At 40.9% G+C, this 19,953-nt stretch overlaps 1 protein-coding gene across 1 annotated transcript in view; it reads right to left on the bottom strand.

Moving 5' to 3' along the window:
• The window catches only part of LOC126285244 (uncharacterized), a 181,272-nt gene that overhangs the window by 17,645 nt on the left and 143,674 nt on the right, over nt 1-19,953 (bottom strand). The window contains exon 5 of the mRNA XM_049984541.1: nt 2,747-2,946. Within this exon, the coding sequence (XP_049840498.1) occupies nt 2,747-2,946 (200 nt within the window). The remainder of the gene's footprint in view (nt 1-2,746; nt 2,947-19,953) is intronic.

Below are 19,953 nucleotides of genomic sequence, written 5' to 3'. Positions count from 1 at the left end.
ATCTTCTGTCTTTCACTAAATGGTCTTCTTGGCAGCAAATACATACAATGGATGGAAACGAGTATGTCTATGATATGTGTTGTCCACCATGTCTTTCGCACCTTGTCCACTTTTGCATTGGCAGCTAATGTGGTTGTAGCATAGCCGTTTGAAACATCGTCTCATAGCAGGTGTAAAAGACTCTACAAAACACCTGTTTCCATAGATGTATGCAAATACAGCTAAATTTTGAGCATCAACTTTTAATACACACGTTTGGTGTTTCCAGAGCATTTTCTCCATTTTGCGTAACTCGCTTTGAAAACCTGTGTACTTTTGTAACTTTACAGTACAACCAACATCTTCACTTCATGAGATACCGACACCTCTAATTACTCCTTGTTTGCTGACAATATGCTAGGGAGTATGCACGCCCCAGTTATTCCTTTCGAAAATTTTTTGACCTTCTCAGTGGTTTGCAGCCTCACTTTTGATAAGTTATATTTTTACGCAGTTCTTGCTAACAGATGCCACATTCACATTAAAGGTCTTCATTATTGGAACTTTTGAATAAATTTATCAACGGCCGTAGGGTCTTCACCAATATATCTGTCGAAACTTTGAACGTACACCGTATGTTACTGTCCCAGACCTGACGTCTCTTTTTATCCTGAGGACTTCGCGGTACTGTGAAAGTTGACTGTGGTGTCTCCCGAGTGTTCTCTTTTTTGTTTCTCTTCCAGCTATCAATTACTGTCGGTCGTACAGGCTTCCCTAGCTTTGTTTGTTCTTTACCCTACCACTACAGCAGTTTTTCCTTTCGTCCTTCATTTGTCAATATCGAGATCTATCTCAAAGACGTGTATCAGCTCGTAAGAATTAGTCCCGGCTATAGATTTCATTGCATCAGTCAAGATACGTCCTAACGGCGCTTCTGATACGTGCACACTTGGATGTTTTGATTGTGTTAGGCAACCTTTAGCACGCAGATGACCGTTGCGTACTAATGTAAACTGGCGACGTTTTGAGCAACGTCTACAACACGGCTTTCACTATTCAGCAGTTTGAACACCGTTCCTGATCGACGCTAGCGGCCAATCCTTCCTGGCAGTGATATGGTGTAACTGTGACATCTGTCACATAAAAAAAAATTATTTTTGTTTCTTCTAAACATTAAAATTTTGTACATGTAAGTTGTCTTACATTCTGTATAGTGCAGGAGTTAAAAATATCACGAAATGAGGTAGTTAGTTGGCAGTAGATCCAGTAGTGAAACACGGACTGGGGGAAACGGAACAGAAGAGAATCGAAGCATTTGAGATGTGTTGCTCCAGACGAATGTTGAAAATTAGGTGGACTGATAAGGTAAGGAATGAGGAGGTTCTGTGCAGGATCGGAGAGGAAAAGAACATGTGGAAAACACTGATAAGGAGAAGGGACAGGATGATAGGACATCTATTAAGACATCAGGGAATGACTTCCATGTACTAGAGGGAGCTGCAGAGGGGCAAAAACTGTAGAGAAGACAGAGATTGGAATACATACAGCAAATAATTGAGGACGTAGGTTGCAAATGCTACTGTGAGATGAAGAGGTTAGCTCAGGAGAAAAATGCGTGGCGGGCCTCATCATAGCAGTCAGAAGACTGATGACCAAGATGCAGTTGGAGAACTGCTAACTAATCGAAAAATATGCATTGAACTCCATAAAACAAGAAATCACGTTGCATGAAGGTGGAAATCGTGGAATATCTAAATCTACATCTACATCTACATCCATACTCCGCAAGCCACCTGACGGTGTGTGGCGGAGGGTATCCTGAGTACCTCTATCGGTTCTGCCTTCTATTCCAGTCTCGTATTGTACGTGGAAAGAGGGATTGTCGGTATGCTTCTGTGTGGGCTCTAATCTCTCTGATTTTATCCTCATGGTCTCTTCGCGGGATATACATAGGAGGGAGCAATATACTGCTTGACTCTTCGGTGAAGGTATGTTCTCGAAACTTTAACAAAAGCCCGTACCGAGCTACTGAGCGTCTCTCCTGCAGAGTCTTCCACTGGAGTTTATCTATCATCTCCGTAACGCTTTCGCGATTACTAAATGATCCTATAACGAAGCGCGCTGCTCTCTGTTGGATCTTCTCTATCTCTTCTATCAATCCTATCTGCTACGGATCCCACATTGCTGAGCAGTATTCAAGCAGTGGGCGAACAAGCGTAGTGTAACCTACTTCCTTTGTTGTCGGATTGCATTTCCTTAGGATTCTTCCAATGAATCTCAGTCTGGCATCTGCTTTACCGACGATCAACTTTATATGATCATTCCATTTTAAATCACTCCTGATGCGTACTCCCAGATAATTTATGGAATTACCTGCTTCCAGTTGCTGACCTGCTATTTTGTAGCTAAATGATAAAGGACCTATCTTTCTATGTATTCGCATCACATTACACTTGTCTACATTGAGATTCAATTGTCATTCCCTGCACCATGCGTCAATTCGCTGCAGATCCTCCTGCATTTCAGTACAATTTTCCATTGTTGCAACCTCTCGATACACCACAGCATCATCTGCAAAAAGCCTCAGTGAACTTCCGATGTCATCCACCAGGTCATTTGTGTATATTGTGAATAGCAACGGTCCTATGACACTCCCCTGCGGCACACCTGAAATCACTCTTACTTCGGTTATTCACAAAGGTTCTTCAACACAGTCGACAGTCATAATTGCGTAAACATAAGGAATGAGTCCTAGTATTAAACTTACCTATTGTATTCGTTATGGCGTAAGGTAATGCCTGTAGAGTGTTGAATCTGAAGGAACGGTAGACGGAGTACAGAGCGTCGGCGAGGCCGAACATTTGAGATGACTGTGGTTGTTGGTTCTCACACAGCGCGCTGAAGTTGTCACGTAGGAAGAGCTGTTGTTCGTGATAGTCCAGTACGTCATTATACAAACGTGGTTCCCTGTAACATACAAACTACGACGTTCAGTGTTAAAATTAAATAAATGAAATCATGTCAGATCATGTACAGTGTATGCATGAATGTAAAAATATATATATTTTCACTCACAGTCGAGTGTCGTCGATTTGAAACATGTTGGCAGATGAAAAATGTTTGATGGACCGCGACTCGGACATGTAACCTTTGCCTTTATCAACTAAAAATATCTTATCGTACTGAATTGCTATGAACTACAACTTACTGCAATTATTGACGGAAAGTTTTACCATTATCTACACGTCTTTCGAGTTATTTATTTAATACGCAGATTTTAAAAGAAGATGAGACTACTAGTGTGCGTTTTGTGTTCATTATATATATATATATATATATATATATATATATATATATATATATATATATATATATATATATAATTTTAACTACTGTATTTCTTGAAAAACATTTTGTCTCTATACAGATACATGGTCTGAATTGATTTTTGATGTTAACTAGAGATATTAAACAGCAGAATAGGAAAAATTACGAGAGAATAGGTTAACTTTAAATAACACTTCTCATCAGCTGCTCGACAGAGAACACGTGACTTTCCTGTAACGGATGTGAGTGATTTCCTCAAATTTGTTATAAACGACAGTAATTTGTTCAATTTTTTGAAAACGGAACTGCACACACAATAAATTTACAGACGGGAAATACAATATGCATTGAGCTATCCAGGCACCAGCCAATACCTGCCCTCTGCGGATAGTCTCGCTCAGTCCTAGTTCTCTGACGTCACAAAATTTCTCATGCATACCTTGCGGAGCTAACACTGCTGCAAAAATGAGAACACGTGGCTTTGACACAACCTACAGGATTGCTTTCCGAATTAATTTTCGCTCAGTATTGGAGTGTGCACTGATTTAACACTTCCGGGTCCTTGCTTGTGGCTAAGCCATTCCTCTGCATTAACCTTCCTTCAACAAGTGATAGTCCATAAATTTATGATGCAGAACTTCTGTGAAGTTTTGAAGTAGGAGATGAGGTACTGGTGGAAAGAAAGCTGTGCGGGTAGGTAGTGAGCTGTGCCTGGGTAGCTCGGCCATAACAGTATTTGTAGGCAAAAGGCAAATGTCCTGGGCTCCAGTCAAGTCAAGCACACAGCTTTAATCTGCCAGGCAGTTTCGAATCAGGAGTAACTCGTGGTACAGCTGCAATAGTTTTGTTTCTCGATACTGGTAGTACAGGTGAAACCAGCAGTGTACAAAGTAAGACGACTGCTAATAGATAAATGTGAATGTTATGTCAAACAGTTCTAGTTATCCAGTCCTTTGCACCTAATCCAAATGCTGAGGGCTGCCTGGTTTGATCACATAAGATATTCCAAGTCCGTTTTTGCAGCTACTGGTGTTGTTGTGGTTTTCAATCCCAAGACTGGTTTGATGCAGCTCACAATACCACACTATCTTGTGCAGGCCTCTTCACCGAATAACTACTGAAACGTACAAACTTCTGGATCTGGTTACTGTATTCATTTCTTGGTCCCCCTCTACGATTATTGTCCCTGCCCCCCCCCCCCCCCCCCTCGTTCTCCCTTGATGTCCTAGAATGTGTCCTAACAACCGAACCCCTTTTCTAATCATGATGTGCTACAAAGTTTCTTACTCCCCGGTTCTATTTAGTACCTCCTAATTAGTTACGTGATCTACCCATCTCATATCCAGTATTCTTCTGGGGCACCATATCTCAAAATCTTCTATTCACTTTTCGTCCGAACCTAGAGTGTCCAGGATTTCGGCTTGTGGGACCGAGTGCCAAAGCGCTCAGCCTGCTTCTCGTTTCCCCACCGCCACGCCTCCTTGTCCGGTGCTCGAGGAGGGCGAATGGGGGAAACAGCGAAATCACTGCATTTAAATGGCGGTGCAGTCGCACCACATACGATATGGTTTTATGTTTCACGTTTCTCAAAAATATAGGTCATAGAAAACAAGTTTTAATTAATTAATTATTTTTGGTCCACTAAAGACGTAAGATTTATCTGGTACAGACTGTCGGCATACAGAGAGACGCAGACAATTTTACAGAGTTTCACGCTCAGGTTGACAAGTAATTGTGACTTACTTGGTTTCAAAATCCAAAAAAGGGCTTTCGGACAAGTATGTCGATCGAAATATTGTAGCATTTTTTTAACCTGATTTTGGAGCCTTGGAAAATCTACCTGAGGAAAGCGATGCAGACGTCCTCGACAGTTTTAACGTAAAAATATTTGTTATTGAAATTGGAATTTCCTCGCTGGTCAGTCAATTACGTCTGCACATGCACAGGGGCTCTTTCAATTGAAACGGCAAACTGTCTCGAAATCGATTCGATAAAAGACGTAAGGCTGATGATGTCTTCAAAACCTTCATAAAACTATCCTTTTAATTCTTAAAAGGCCACGACGAATTCTTCAAACGTCGCGGTTTCTTAAAACCCAGTGAGTTTAGGCAAACTGACTTTGTCAAAAATGGTTCAAATGGCTCTGAGCACTATGGGAGTCAACATCTGAGGTCATCAGTCCCCTAGACTTAGAACTACTTAAACCTAACTAACCTAATGACATGACACACACCCATGCCCGAGGCAGGACTCGAACCTGCGACCGTAGCAGCCGCGCGGTTCCACACTGAAGTGCCTAGAACCGCTCGGCCACAACGGACGGCGACTGCATTGTCAAAATATGTCCTTTGTACAACGTGATTTTATTCTTAGATGCATCCCCATAGATTAAGAATGAAGTTAGCTTGTAGTGTTGTAGCTGCGCCGAGTGGCCGCGCGGTTTGAGGCGCCATGTCACGGACTGCTCGGCCTATCCTGCCGGAGGTTCGAGTCCTCCCTCGGGCAGGATGTGTGTTGTTCTTAGCATAAGTTGGCTTAAGTAGGGTGTAAGATTAGCGACGGATGACCTAAGAAGTTTGGTCCCTTAGGAATTCACACAGATTTGAACATTTTTGCAATTTTGTACTGTGGGCAGAGTGCAGCCTAGCCCACATAAAAAGGCCAAGTCTGAAATCCGTTCCATACGTACTATTCTATGTTTCCTTCATAAATTGAACAATAGCGAGTTTCAAATTGGGAAATCATCTAGGAATGTCCCTTGACTCTGCAGTAATATATAATGTCTCTATGCTCTTCGTTCAGTCCAATTGAAAACTGTTGCAAATGAAAACGCAACTTCAGAAATTTTCCTATTTGTACCGCCTATTTCTTCAAGGGCTCCATTCGTGCACACGTAGCACAAACGTACAGATCAATGAATGAATCTCGTCTGTCGATCACTGTTACATTTCGTGCTTTTGTTGCCATCCAAATGTTTAAATTCTCTCCGCGCGGTACTATAATGTCGCTTCATATCAAATAAACGGTACCTGTCGCTTATGGTATAACACCCCCCCCCCCCCCCCCTCTTCTCGGGATTTGCGAAATTACAAGTTGACAATGACGTGAATTATGGATTTTGACCCGCGTCGGGATAAGGCATCCGAATCCGAAATAAATAATGATCATTCCGCGGGAAACAGGAGACGTTATAACTTGATGGCTATTGAATGAGTAATTTCATTCAATAACGATCGCTAAATGAAATAATGGAAATAATTTGGAAATAAATTTTGCCAGTGGAAATTTTGCGAAAGAAGTGATTAAGTTGTAAAAGCAATTACAAAATCGATCGCCAGCTCAACTCATGAGCGACAGTACTGTTAAGTACGTGAATAATTGTGTCAAAAATAAAGTTCACCTGTTTGTAGGGCAGCAGGTGGAACGGGAACTTTTACTTAAGTGCTGAGTCAGGCTCAGTAGTCATATAAAACAATGTCATAACAATCTAACTACACTTATTTTGTTCATAATTTGTCAGCTAAGTGCAATGCTGACAACACAGATAATTATCTATCGAGATTTTGAATAATGGACTGTCATTCTGTCTTTAAAATTAGGTACTCTGCACAGTTTAATCTACTGATAATGAAATACGTTGCCAATAATTGATTAAGTATGTTTTGAATGATAATAATTCATTAATTGGGGGATTGTCAGGTGGAATAAGCTTTATAGTTTCATGAAATATCCTTGAATTAACTTTATCTTAATATCCATTGAAATAAATCTTACTAATCAAATATATTACTTCAGTCTATTATTAAGTTACTACGGTTGGCGTAAGCTTATTAAGTGCAACAATTAACTACGATAACCAGTCTGAAATTTACTGTTCACCGTCTATGCAAATAACTCTATAATTAACATATTTTCTCTTGATAATGGCGTGACACACTCCGTTCAATAAGGTATGGATTGGAAAAAACCTACTTGGTGTTATTGTCGGGTGGAATGTAACTGCAACACTTCGGTTATAAAGTGCCTGTTATTAATTGTTCAACTTCAGAGAAAAGCACTGTCACTGGCAAGCCTCCTAAATTTTATCCTACGGAAATTACGTAGATCTTACTTCCCTCGTTGTCGGTGGATCGACGGAAGTCCACGGCAGCGACACAATGTGGCATCGGGCTTTTATTGTTGCGACTTGGGCCCACAGTGCGCTTCACATTTAAGTCCTCGTTTCTCCAGCACTATGCCCATTAATCCGTAATAACTTGCCCGGCCATGCTTCCAGATATGCCGACCATTACTTTCCCGTCGTACTCAGATCCACGCACTAGCCGGTAGACGTGACACAGCTAGGACCAGCAGCACTCGACCGTACGTCTTACTCAGAGCACGGCGTCACTGCTACCAATGCCCGCTGGAGCGCTCCCGCGCCCAGCGGCACGACAAAACAATCTATCTGACTTCAACGCTAACTAAATAAGCCCTGACTTGCCAGTGTTAAATATTAAATATTTTAAACATAGTATTTACAGTACATATTTACACTAGACAATACATCGTATACAAAGAGTTTCATGTGTTAAGTAAGCGAAAAAATTCATAGCAAGGACTGCGTTGTAGCGTCACAATGGGAACTGAGAATTCTCACCCCTCTCTTCGATCAATCCATTGCATTTTGAAGGATTGTGACGACGGATGGATAGATTGCCTCTTTTTGCTCAAACTGCCAGTGGAGCTGAGAACGCCCTTCATACCACGAACAAACAGCGAGGGGTAAACAGCGGTGACGTGATGATTCTGCCGAACTCAGAGCGTTTTGCCGACCGAAAAATTTCGCACCGCAATGCCGAATGAAATGTCGCGCACTTCCGGGTATTTCAGCGGAAGTAGTGAGCAAAGCCGAGTGGCAGTCCGCGCCTTGACTCACAGGCGGCCTACGCACACTGAACATCTGGTATTTGGCACGCCGTGGCCAGTCCTGGTCTAAACTGTTCACCATGCTCTACCGGTAATACGAATATTCCTGGAAACAATTTTAATTTTTTTTCCTTCATACGACAAGAAGTTTATTACAAAATGTTTTCTGTAATTTTGTGAAGTTATAGTGATTATAACTTGTGTGTACATTGCTGTATATATATATATATATATATATATATATATATATATATATATATATATATATATATATATATATATGATCAAAAGTATCCGCACACCTCCAGAAACATACGTTTTTAATATAAGATGCATTGTGCTGCCATCTACTGCCAGGTACTCCATATTATCAATCTCAGTAGTCACTAGACATAGTGAGAGAGCAGAATGTATCTCTCCGGGGAACTCACGGACTACGTTTTTACGCGAGATTTCCACGCTCCTAATCATCCCTAGGCCACTGAAGTGGAAACGTGAATGGACACGTACAGCACAAAAGCGTACAGGCCGACCTCGTCTGCTGACTGACAGAGAACGCCGACAGTGGAAGAGGGTCGTAAAGTGTAATAGGCAGACATCTATCCGGACCATAACACAGGAATTCCGAACCGCATCGGGATCCATTGCAAGTACTACGACAGTTAGGTGGGAGGTGACAAAACTCGGAATTCATTGTCGAGCGGCTGCTCATGAGCCACACATCGCGCCGGTAAATGCGAAACTACGCCTTGATTGGTGTAAGGAGCGTGAGCATTGGACGGTTGAACAGTGGAAAAACGTTGTGTGGAGTGACGAGTCACGATACACAATGTGGCGGTCTGATGGCAGGATGCGGGTAATGGCGAGTGCCGGTGAACGTCAGCTGCCAACGTGTCTAGTGCCGACAGTAAAATTCGGAGGCGGTGGTGTCACGGTGTGGTCGTGTTTTTCATGGAGGGGACTTGCACCCCTTGCTGTTTTGCGTTCCACTATCCCAGCGCAGGCATACATTGATGTTTTATGCACCTTCGTGTTTCCCACTGTTAAAGAGCAATTCGGGGATGGCTATTACATCTTTCAACACGATGGAGCACCTCTTCGGAATACACGGCTGTGGTACAGTGGTTACACGACAATAATATCCCTGTAATGGACTGTCCAGCACAGAGTCCTGACCTGAATCCTATAGAACAGCTTTGGGATATTTTGGAACGCCGACATCGTGCCAGGCCTTACCGAACGACATCCAGACCTCTCCTCAGTGCAGCACTGCGTGAAGAATGGGCTGCCATTTGCCAAAAATCCTTCCAGCACCTGGTTGAACGTATACCTGCTTGAGTGGAAGCTGTCATTAAGGCTAAGGGTGTGCCGACACAATACTGAATTCCAGCATTACTCATGGAAGGCGCAACAAACATATGTCATTTTCAGCCAGGTGCCCGGATACTTTTCATCACAAAATATATGTTTTACAGTTGGTATGAGCTTAGCAATAATGCGGAGCGCGCCGAAAATGAGAAGCTCGCGCTACTGTAGCAGGAAGGAAAGTGAAATAGGTTACTACTACGGCATGACTGCGGGAAGATCATTTCTCTGTACATCCATACTTTAAACAGACCTACGGTAAGATCAGTCTGAAAGTGCAAAAGACTGCATAGAAAAACTCGGTGTCTACCAAATCATTGATAAAAGTAATTTTTTGCTGGTGAAGTGAAAATCAATGCTTGTAGTTGTGTAAAGGCTAACTACGCAGGAGCGAGCTTTTGTATGCATGGAATATTACCAGTCGAGAGAACAAGTAGGTGGTGAATGTGTCATTGCTCTATAAATAATACTTACCAGCTAGAAATGGACGTTTGCATAAGAATACTTCAAAAGGAATATAAATGGTAAAGCTGTTACACCGAGAGGAATAAGAGCAAAACATTTATAGTTTTCACATCGAGAAGACTTATGTTCAACCTTCATCGTTATGCGAGCACTGCTAAAAAAAAAAAAATGTTCAAATGGCTCTGAGCACTGTGGCACTTAACATCTGAGGTCATCAGTCTCCTAGAACTTAGTACTACTTAAACCTAACTAACCTAAGGACATCACACACACCCATGCCCGAGCCAGGATTCGAACCTGCGACCGCAGCGGTCGCGCGGTTGCACACTGAAGTGCCTAGAACCGCTCGCCCACTGAGGCCGAGCCATTGCTAAAAGTTGCAGTCAAATGCCACGTCAGCAATCAAGACAAGAAACTTAAGTTCTATTTATCTCTAAAGGTGGATTTCTTTTTGATAATAATTGTTCTTTGAAAAATGTGAAGTAAAAGGATAAATCTTTTGTTATTTAATAGCCGCCTTAAGTACAATTACTGGTAAGTATGTAAAGGTTTCTCGGCAAACATTAACGTCTCTAAAATGTTTAAATACGAAATCCTGAACTTTGAATAGAGGAGAAAAGTCATTTGTTTTGACTAGTGTGCATCAGTGGATAAATTGTACAGATTCTTTGCAGAGCTATTTAATAAGAAACGCTCCATTCATTTTTGTACTCAAACTTTACTGGTATTACTGCATGACAGGCAAATGGCAGTTTCTAGATTATCCGGATAGAAACTAAATTGAAAGTAGCAGTCTTAACAATAAATGAATATTTTTGCTATATAATTGAAAGTTTGCATAACATGATTTTAGTTCATACCTTTAGTAACAAGCTGTAATTTACTCGAAGTATACATACTGGGATAATTAGATGTGGTACAGGACATTATTTAAATAATAGACATTTCTGCCATTACAATATTTCCTACCATATTTTCATACAGTCAGTGTATGCATCTATACGGAATTAAAGTTGATCACATTAACATAATTGTGCATCACATTACAGAAACAGCACTAGATGAAGCTGGATTGTAAGTAGTTTTTCTCTAGCATTCATAATAGCAGTAGAAAACGGACAGGAAGGTAATTAATATCTATCCATTACGAAATGAAGTAGCCAGGCTTTACTGTAAAGTATAGATATTTTCTGATCGCTCAGCTGAATTTAAAAAGTATGATTTGTACAGATAAGTCTCTTCTTGAAAGCTTCTGAGTTTAAGCTTGTTTTGTACAACAAAGTACTGTTTCTATCAAAGAGCTTCAACAGTAAATCTAAAATGAAACGCTGCAAAACTTTCTTACTAAGAAAATCACATAGGAAGCCCAAGGTTTCTAGGTGGTAATTTTGATGAATAATTGTTCCTGTATAAACTGTGGTTCCAGCATTGTGCCAGTAAAGTGGGGCTTTGAAGAAGAAATCAGTGAGTAGGTAAGAAGTGGTACTACTGTGAAATGAGTGAAATAACAACGGTAATTGTACACTGTGCGGGGTCTTAGGATTTTGATAGCCTATTTGTTAGCTATGTCATGGTCAAAACAAAGTGCTGTTGTTCGGAAATTACCTGGTTAGTGACTGTATCCATTGTAAATTAAATCTCATTACTGTCGTTATTCAGGAACTAAACAACAAAATTTTCTGAACTATTTCTTTTACATACAGAACCATAGCGTGAAGATAAATGTTAGCAAGGTGACGATTTCCTTAACATTATTAAACATTTAAATTTTTATAGAACACTGAGACAATTAAGTAATTGTTCTTTATAGATTATTTGGAAAACATTAACAGAAACGTCTGTAGTCATTAGCACAGTACAGTATAGACGAGAAAGTGTAGAGCCGCTGCAGTCCACGTTTCACTTCCGTACATGGCTGCTCTCCATACAAATACTTTAAAAAATGCCTTCCTGATGCTTAAATTTAAGTTCGATGTTAATACTCTACTCTTCATCAGAAAAGCTTTTCTTGCTGTTGACAATCTGCTTTTTATATCCTCTCTACTTCGCCACCATCAGTTATTTTGCAGCCCAAATAGTGAATTCTTCAGAAAAGCTTTTCTTGTCATTGCCAGTTTACATTTTATATCGTCTCTACTTTGGCCTTCATCAGTTATTTTCATGCCATACAAAAACTCATCTACTAATGTATGTGCAGTTTCGTAATCAAAATCTCGTATTATAACCTGCTTTAATCAGAATACATTTCATTACCCTTGTTTTGTTTTTGTTGATGTTCACCTTCTTTCCTCCTGTCCATTTTCTTCAGCTTCTCTTCCAAGTCCTTTGTTGTCTCTGACAGAATTAAAATATCATTGGCAAGCCTCAAAGATTTTATAACTTCTTCCAGGACTTTCATTTCTATTTCAAATTTTCTTTCGTTTCTTTTATTGCTTGCTCAGTTTACAGATTAAATGACATTGGGGATAACCTACAAACCTCCTCAACCACTGCTTCCGTTTCATGCCCCTTCAGAATTTCAAAGAGAGCATTCAGTCCTGTCAACACCTTTCTCTAAGTCTACTGACACTATAAACATAAGTTTGAATTTCCTTAACTTATCTTCTAGGAGAAGTCATAGAGTCAGTACTGCCTTGCTTGTTTCTACATTTCTCTGAAGTCAAAACTTCTCTTCACCAAGGTCGATTCTACCAATTTTTCCATTATCCTGTAAAGAATTCATGTTACTATTTTGCAGCCATGGAATATTAAACTCATAGGTGGGCAATATTCATATCTGTCGGCACCTGCTATCTTTGGAATTTGAATTATTTTTTTCTTCTTGAAGTCTGAGAGTATTGTCCCCATCTCATACATCTCGCTGATCAGATGGAAGAGTTTTGCCATGGCTGGCGCTAAAAGGGCTATCAGAAGTTTTCACAGGACATCCTCTACTCCTGAGATTTCTTTCACATTAGGTATTTCAATGCTCTGTCAAATATTTGCTACTGTATTATATCTCCCATCGCATTTTCATTTATGTGTCCTCCATTTCCATAAGATTTCTTACCTTTCCTTGTGAAGGCTCCCTATATACTCCCTCAATCTTTCATCTTTCCCTTCTCAGCTTGGGACTAGTTTTCCATTTGAGCTCTTGATATACATACTGCGCTTCTCTTTCCTCAAAATGCATCTTATTTTTTTCCTGTAGGTGTCTATCCCCTAGTGATATTTGCTTCTGAATCCTTACATTGGTATCTGAACTATTTCTGTTTAGCCATTTCCAACGTCCTGTTTTTACGTTTGTATTCTCTTTTGCTTGCTTCATTTACTACATTTTTACATTACTGCTTTCATCAATTTAATTCAATATTTCCTGCGTTACCTCTTTGATCTTCTGCTAATTTTACTGTTTCATCCATCAAAACTAATCATTCCTTTTCTAATGTGTTGCTCTCCCTTGTTCTTGTAAATCGTTGCCTAGAGTTTCTTTTGAAACACTCAGCAACCCCTGGTTCTTGCAACTTATCCAGCTCTCATCTCCTTAAAGTCCTACATTTTTACAATTTCTTAATTTTTTATTCCCTATTCACAAACAATAAATACTGGTTGGAGTCCACTTGTGCCCCTGGAAATGTCCTGCAATTTAAAATCTGTTACCGAAATCTGTGTTAGCATTATCTAATGAATCTGAAACTTTCCATGACTAGAAATCTGTTCCATGTGCACAACCTTCTGTAATGATTCTTAAGCCAATAGTTTGCGATGACTAAATTATGCTCTGCACAAAATTCTCCCAGGCGTCTACCCATTTCATTCCTTTCCGCCAGTGCATATTCACCTACTACTTTTACTTTTCTATTGAATTTCAGTGCCCTATCACCATTAGTTTCAGAATATTGTCTGTTATGTCAGCGTACATTTCTTCAATACCTTATTCATATAGGGTTTTATATCTATCTTTGTTACAATAATGCGATCAACATGCTGTTCATGCAGCTTGCCTGCATTTCTATTTTCTTAATCAGAATTGAACCTACTCCTGCAGTACCCCCCATTTGATACTGTGCTAATGACCCTGTGTTCACCTGACCAGAAGCCCCGTTCCTCGTGCTACGGAACATGACTAATTCCCCCTATATCCAACTTTCCCCTTTTTAAATTTCCTAACCCTTTTTTTATTTGATTCACCAATCTTCTGAGAGGTTTCATGTGGCCAACCAAGAATTCCTCTCCTGCACCAACCTCTTCATCTCAAAGCAGCAGTTTCAACACACATACTCAGTTAATTGCTGGATGTATTCCAGGCTCTGTCTTCTTTTACAGCTTTTACCAACTATCGCTCCCTCTACTACCATAGAAGTTATTCCGTGGTTTCTTGACAGATGTCCTAGCATCCTGGTCTGTGTGTGTGTTTACCATATATTCCTTTCCTCTCCAATTCTCCAGAGAACTTCCTCATTCCTCACTGTATCAGGTCCACCTCAGGTCCACCAAATTTTCAACATTCATACGTAGCACCACATCTCAAATACTTCGATTCTCTTCTTTTCCGGTTTTCCCACAGTCCATGTTTCACTACCTTACAATGCTGTGCCCCAAACAAAACCTCAGATTAAAGCCTATGTTTATCACTGGTACACTTCTCTTGATCAGGAATGTTCTTTTCACCAGTGCTAGTCTGCTATTAATGCCCTCCTTGCCATGATCGTAGTGGGTGACTTTGTTGCCTAGGTAGCAGAATTTTTAACTCCATCTACTTCGTGATCACCACTCCTGATGTTAAGCTTCTCGCTGTTCTCATTTCTGCTACTTCTCATTCCTTTCGTGTTTCTTCGAATTACTCTATATCATTGTTCTGTGCTCATTAGACGTAGATAGGGTGGTGGGTGGAGGTTAGTGGTACTTGAGGAATAGTAGGATTCTGGATATTTTTCACTGTTGAGTATTGATAGTGGTGTACGGGGGTCGAAAGAGTGGTGAGAAAGGGGAGGGGCACTCTTTGAAGTGTCGATATGCAATGCATTTGCTACCAGCAGAAGTGTTGCGTTTCTTACAGAGAACTTATTTCAGGTCACTTTCTGTAATTGGTGTATTGAATTCTGTTTATGGTATGTCATGCAAGTACTGGCAGCTGCAAGCCAGGGATGGGACAGCGTTATTTGTACACTCAAGGATGGTAGGGAAAAGTAAATAACAAAAATGTGGGTCTTCAGTGGTGGAGAAGGTGTTAGACATATAGGATGCAAAATGCTTAGCTTCGCTCAGGTTGTCAGGTAACGAATGGTTACCAAGGAGAAGTAGTTATTAAGGTATTGGGAGTTAAGCGTTGAGTTTGGTGCCTGTCTGGCACCAGTTGTACAGTTTTTTGCATTTAATAAATTCCTGATGTGTCTCTTTATTTGCCAGTGGCGCGTGAGCGTATCATGGCTACAAGTCTGCAAGAACGAGTGGTACATACAATGGGGTTTTGGAGGAGTAGTACGGTTTGTGATGGGAAGTTGGGGCAGTAAAGATATATGTTCTTTGTAGGAATGTGGGTGTATATAGCGTCTGACAAAGTCTGCTGCAGGAAGGATGAGGCCTGAGGAATATCGTCAAGTTGCTGAGCTGAGTGGTCAGCGTGGTGGAATACCACGCCAAGGAGCCCAGGTTCGATTTCTGACTGGGGAAGGAGATTTTCTCCGCTCAGAGACTGGGTATTGTGTTGTCCTCATCATCATTTCATCCCCATCTCCGACGTGCAAGCCGCCCAATGTGGGGTACTTACCCTCTGCGGCCGAACTTCCCTGATTGGGGGACTCCCAGTCCACAATGCCGTACGCTCATTTCGATTCCATTTCATGTTTCCGGTCACTGTAATTCGAGCCACGTGATATGTGGCAACGTTGCTGTCACAGCAGCATACTAACGTTGTGAATTGAATCTTCTGTACTCCTTTTTGCAGTAGGTTACCGAATTGGTAACATCTGTGTATTTCCTCTGTGAATGTAATTGTCATTGGCGCATGGTGGGGTGACAACAAAGCAATCTGGCTCTTGGTGAGGTTGCAGAGGACAGCGCGGTGCTTGAGTTCTCGAGTGATTGGGTGATCAAGAAATTTATGACAAGGAATAGGGATCTCTCCCTGAAAAGGTATTTGTTTAAATACAGTCGCATGTGGAGAGATACAAACTTACGAGTTATGCGAAGCAGTGAACATACACTCCTGAGCGAATAGTAGCTTGGGAAAAGGTGTCAAGTAGGTTAACAGACACACCAATACCTGCACACACACCTTTTGTCCCTTCCTGAACAATGTGAGTATTCCATAAGTATGTTGGGGCCACAAGAAATACTGCCCCCACAAAGCACTTGTGATGTCACACTAGTCGGCTCGTATTCCACAATTTGCGGATGTGCAGCTCTGTGCAGGTCCCTTGGAAAACCAATATCTAATTGAATAGGTACCTGTTAAAGATCTTAACTTTGTCGAGTGCTGTCGAGAGTTAGCATTTATTTAAAGGCACATTCAAGAATTATTAAACTCACCTGAAATATTTACTCATTCCACGCTGGGGATGGCTCCTGACACTGTTAAGACATGCAGCGCCATGTGCTATGAGAGAAGTACATGCTACAGCCTGTATTTCTCTTGTAGGACTCAAGAATTTTGATTCTAGTGCTAGTATGCCCAGAGCTGCGCACTTATGCCTAAATTCTACACTGTTATAAACATCCTAGCAGATCGAAGCTCCATTGTGATGTCATTGTTAGACTGTCGTAGCATTCCGGTTCCAGAGCAGTATACCAGAAACGTACACTTTAAAACAGTGACCATACACATCTGAGTGAACAGCAGCTTGGTGGAACAGGTTAATTCAGACAGCCTTTGTCCAGCAGACATTCCTAAACATGTTGTTGTTGTTGTGGTCTTCAGTCCTGAGACTGGTTTGATGCAGCTCTCCATGCTACCCTATCCTGTTAAAGCTTCTTCATCTCCCAGTACTTACTGCAACCTACATTCTTCTGAATCTGCTTAGTGTATTCATCTCTCGGTCTCCCTCTACGACTTTTATCCTCCACGCTGCCCTCCAATGCTAAATTTGTGATCCCTTGATGCCTCAGAACATGTCCTGCCAACAGGTTCCTTCTTTTTGTCAAGTTGTGCCACAAACTCCTCCCTAATTATATTCACTACTTCATCATTAGCTATGTGATCTACCCATCTAATCTTCAGCATTCTTCTGTAACACCACATTTCGAAGGCTTCTATTCTCTTCTTGTCCAAACTATTAATCGTCCATGTTTCACGTCCATACATGGCTACACTCCATACAAATACTTTCAGAAACGACTTCCTGACTCGATGTGACAAATTTCTCTTCTTCAGAAACGCTTTCCTTGCCATTGCCAGTCTACATTTTATATCTTCTCTACTTCTACTTCTACCATCATGAGTTATTTTGCTCCCCAAATAGCAAAACTCCTTTACTACTTTAAGTGTCTCATTACCTAATCTAATTCCATCAGCATCGCTGACTTAATTCGACTATATTCCATTATCCTCGTTATTCTTTAGTGATGTTTATCTTATATCCTCATTTCAAGACACTGTCCATTCCGTTCAACTGCTCTTCCAAGTCCTTTGCTGTCTCTGACAGAATTACAATGTCATCGGCGAACCACAAAATTTTTATTTCTTCTCTATGGATTTGAATTTCTGCTCCGTATTTTTCTTTCGTTTCCTTCACTGCTTGCTCAGTATACAGATTGAATAATATTGGGGAGAGGCTACAACCCTGTCTCACTCCCTTCCCAACCACTGCTTCCCTTTCATGCCCCTCGACTCTTATAAATGCCGTATGGTTTCTGTACAAATTGTAAATAGCCTTTCGCTCCCTGTATTTTAACTCTGCCACCTTCAGAACTTGAAAGAGTGTATTCCAGTCAACATTGTCAAAAGCTTTCTCTAAGTCTACAAATGCTAGAAACGTAGGTTTACCTTTCCTTAATCTTTCTTCTAAGATAAGTCGTAAGGTCAGTATTGCCTCACGTGTTCCAATATTTCTACGGAATCCAAACTGATCTTCCCCGAGGTCGGCGTCTACCAGTTTTTCCATTCGTCTGTGAAGAATTAGTGTTACTATTTTGTAGCTGTGACTTACTAAACTGATAGTTTGGTAATTTTCACATCCTTCAACACCTTCTTTCGTTGGGGTTGGAATTCCTAAACATGCACAAATATAATTTGCCTCAGATAATATCATATTACAGTGCCAATGTCCTAGATCTCGGATTCTAACGTCACAAAGACTGTCCCAGTATTCCTGGACCTTTATTCTGACATCACAGTGCTGTGTAAGAATGACCAGGATGGAAGTCAGACAACGTGCATTCTAACGTCATACTAACGCAGCACCAGTATTCCAAGTCTCGGATTGTCATGTCATAAAGCTAGGCCCAGCATTCCGGGTCATCCAGCATGAGAGTGCACCATCTTACATTTTAGAATTTCCCATCAGTTGATACAAGGGGCAACGAACGTGATTCTACACGAGATAAGTAGCACAATTGGGCTTTTTTAAAATTTCCCACCAACATTTGAATTTTCCAGGAAATTTTTAGTTTCATGCCATTTTATACACAGGGCTATTGACATACGTCAGACAGGGGAAGAAGAATTTGGGCGGTGGTACCCTGTGATGTCATCGATCGTTTATCATTGACATCATCAGCGACACAGCTTGGTATCATTCGCACCTTACCTTACCACTGCCAACCATTACATGTCTCGAGTACAGTGAGCGCTATACAAACGAGTGGTGAAACCAACCGAACTGTTGCCACTGATGATCTCATCCCCTCTTAACCTATAGACAAATATAAACTTAAATTTATTACTGTAGTCCTCAATACCATTCATTTTATCGAATGTACCAACACCTTTCATCAATTATCTCTCGCTGCTCAGTCTATAATCCACTTGTATTTACCCCCACAACGAACTGCACCTTTGATGGTTTATCAACCATGTTTACAATGTACTACTTACCTATACGATTTTCCTAAACCCAAATGGCATAACAGCAGAACATTATCCTGTACTCCAACATGTTTCAAAAACGCCTAATTCACCAACATGCTGTATCAACAAACTACCCATTGCCTTACTCCAACGTGTGATCTGCATGCCCCTCTACAACGTACAGTGCATCAACAAACCACATCCTGTAGCCACGCCGAAAGTGGGTTACTGAACCAATTACTTTGATGCACACCCATATATGGACTAGCAATTGGATTCCTCAAAACACCTGCATTTGGCCACGTATCCTGTTCAATCACTGTGCTCAATACTTTAATTCAGCATGTATTTTATAACACTAAAGTCACCTATGCCACCATCTATATCAATTTGAGTTAACCTACCCTATACAACTTCTTTATACAACATAGTCACACTTACAGTCTACTAGTTCAGTATGGATGCTAACAGCCTCGCTGTTGAGTGCCCTCTACATACCACCACGACTACCGTCACAGCTTCCTCACTGACACAGAATAATACTTCTCCACTTATATTAATGTTCCTGACCTGCATATTCACGGTGGTCCGGTGTAAAGTCAGGAATGTTAGAGCAAAATGGGCTGTGAAGAAGGCGTCAGCCAATTGCACACGGACCAACTCCTCTCTAGGACGACAATGCGACGGCAGGGTCCTCTACACAAAGAGAACATAAACGCTCCACCCGACTAGCTGCGGCCCAGTTCTACCAATTCTACAGCACTGAGTTCAAGAACAGCATCACGACTAGTCATTTCGCTTCTACTATGTAGCATTGTCTATACTGAAGAGAATTCTTACATTGTCTGTAGCCCTTTGCCTGTGACTCATTTGTATTTCACGAAGTATTGCCATAATTTACTTTTTAATAGACGTCTTTAATA

This window comes from Schistocerca gregaria, chromosome 8, assembly GCF_023897955.1.
Source record: "Schistocerca gregaria isolate iqSchGreg1 chromosome 8, iqSchGreg1.2, whole genome shotgun sequence".
Lineage (NCBI taxonomy): Eukaryota > Metazoa > Arthropoda > Insecta > Orthoptera > Acrididae > Schistocerca > Schistocerca gregaria.
This window is presented reverse-complemented; position numbering and strand designations above follow the sequence as displayed.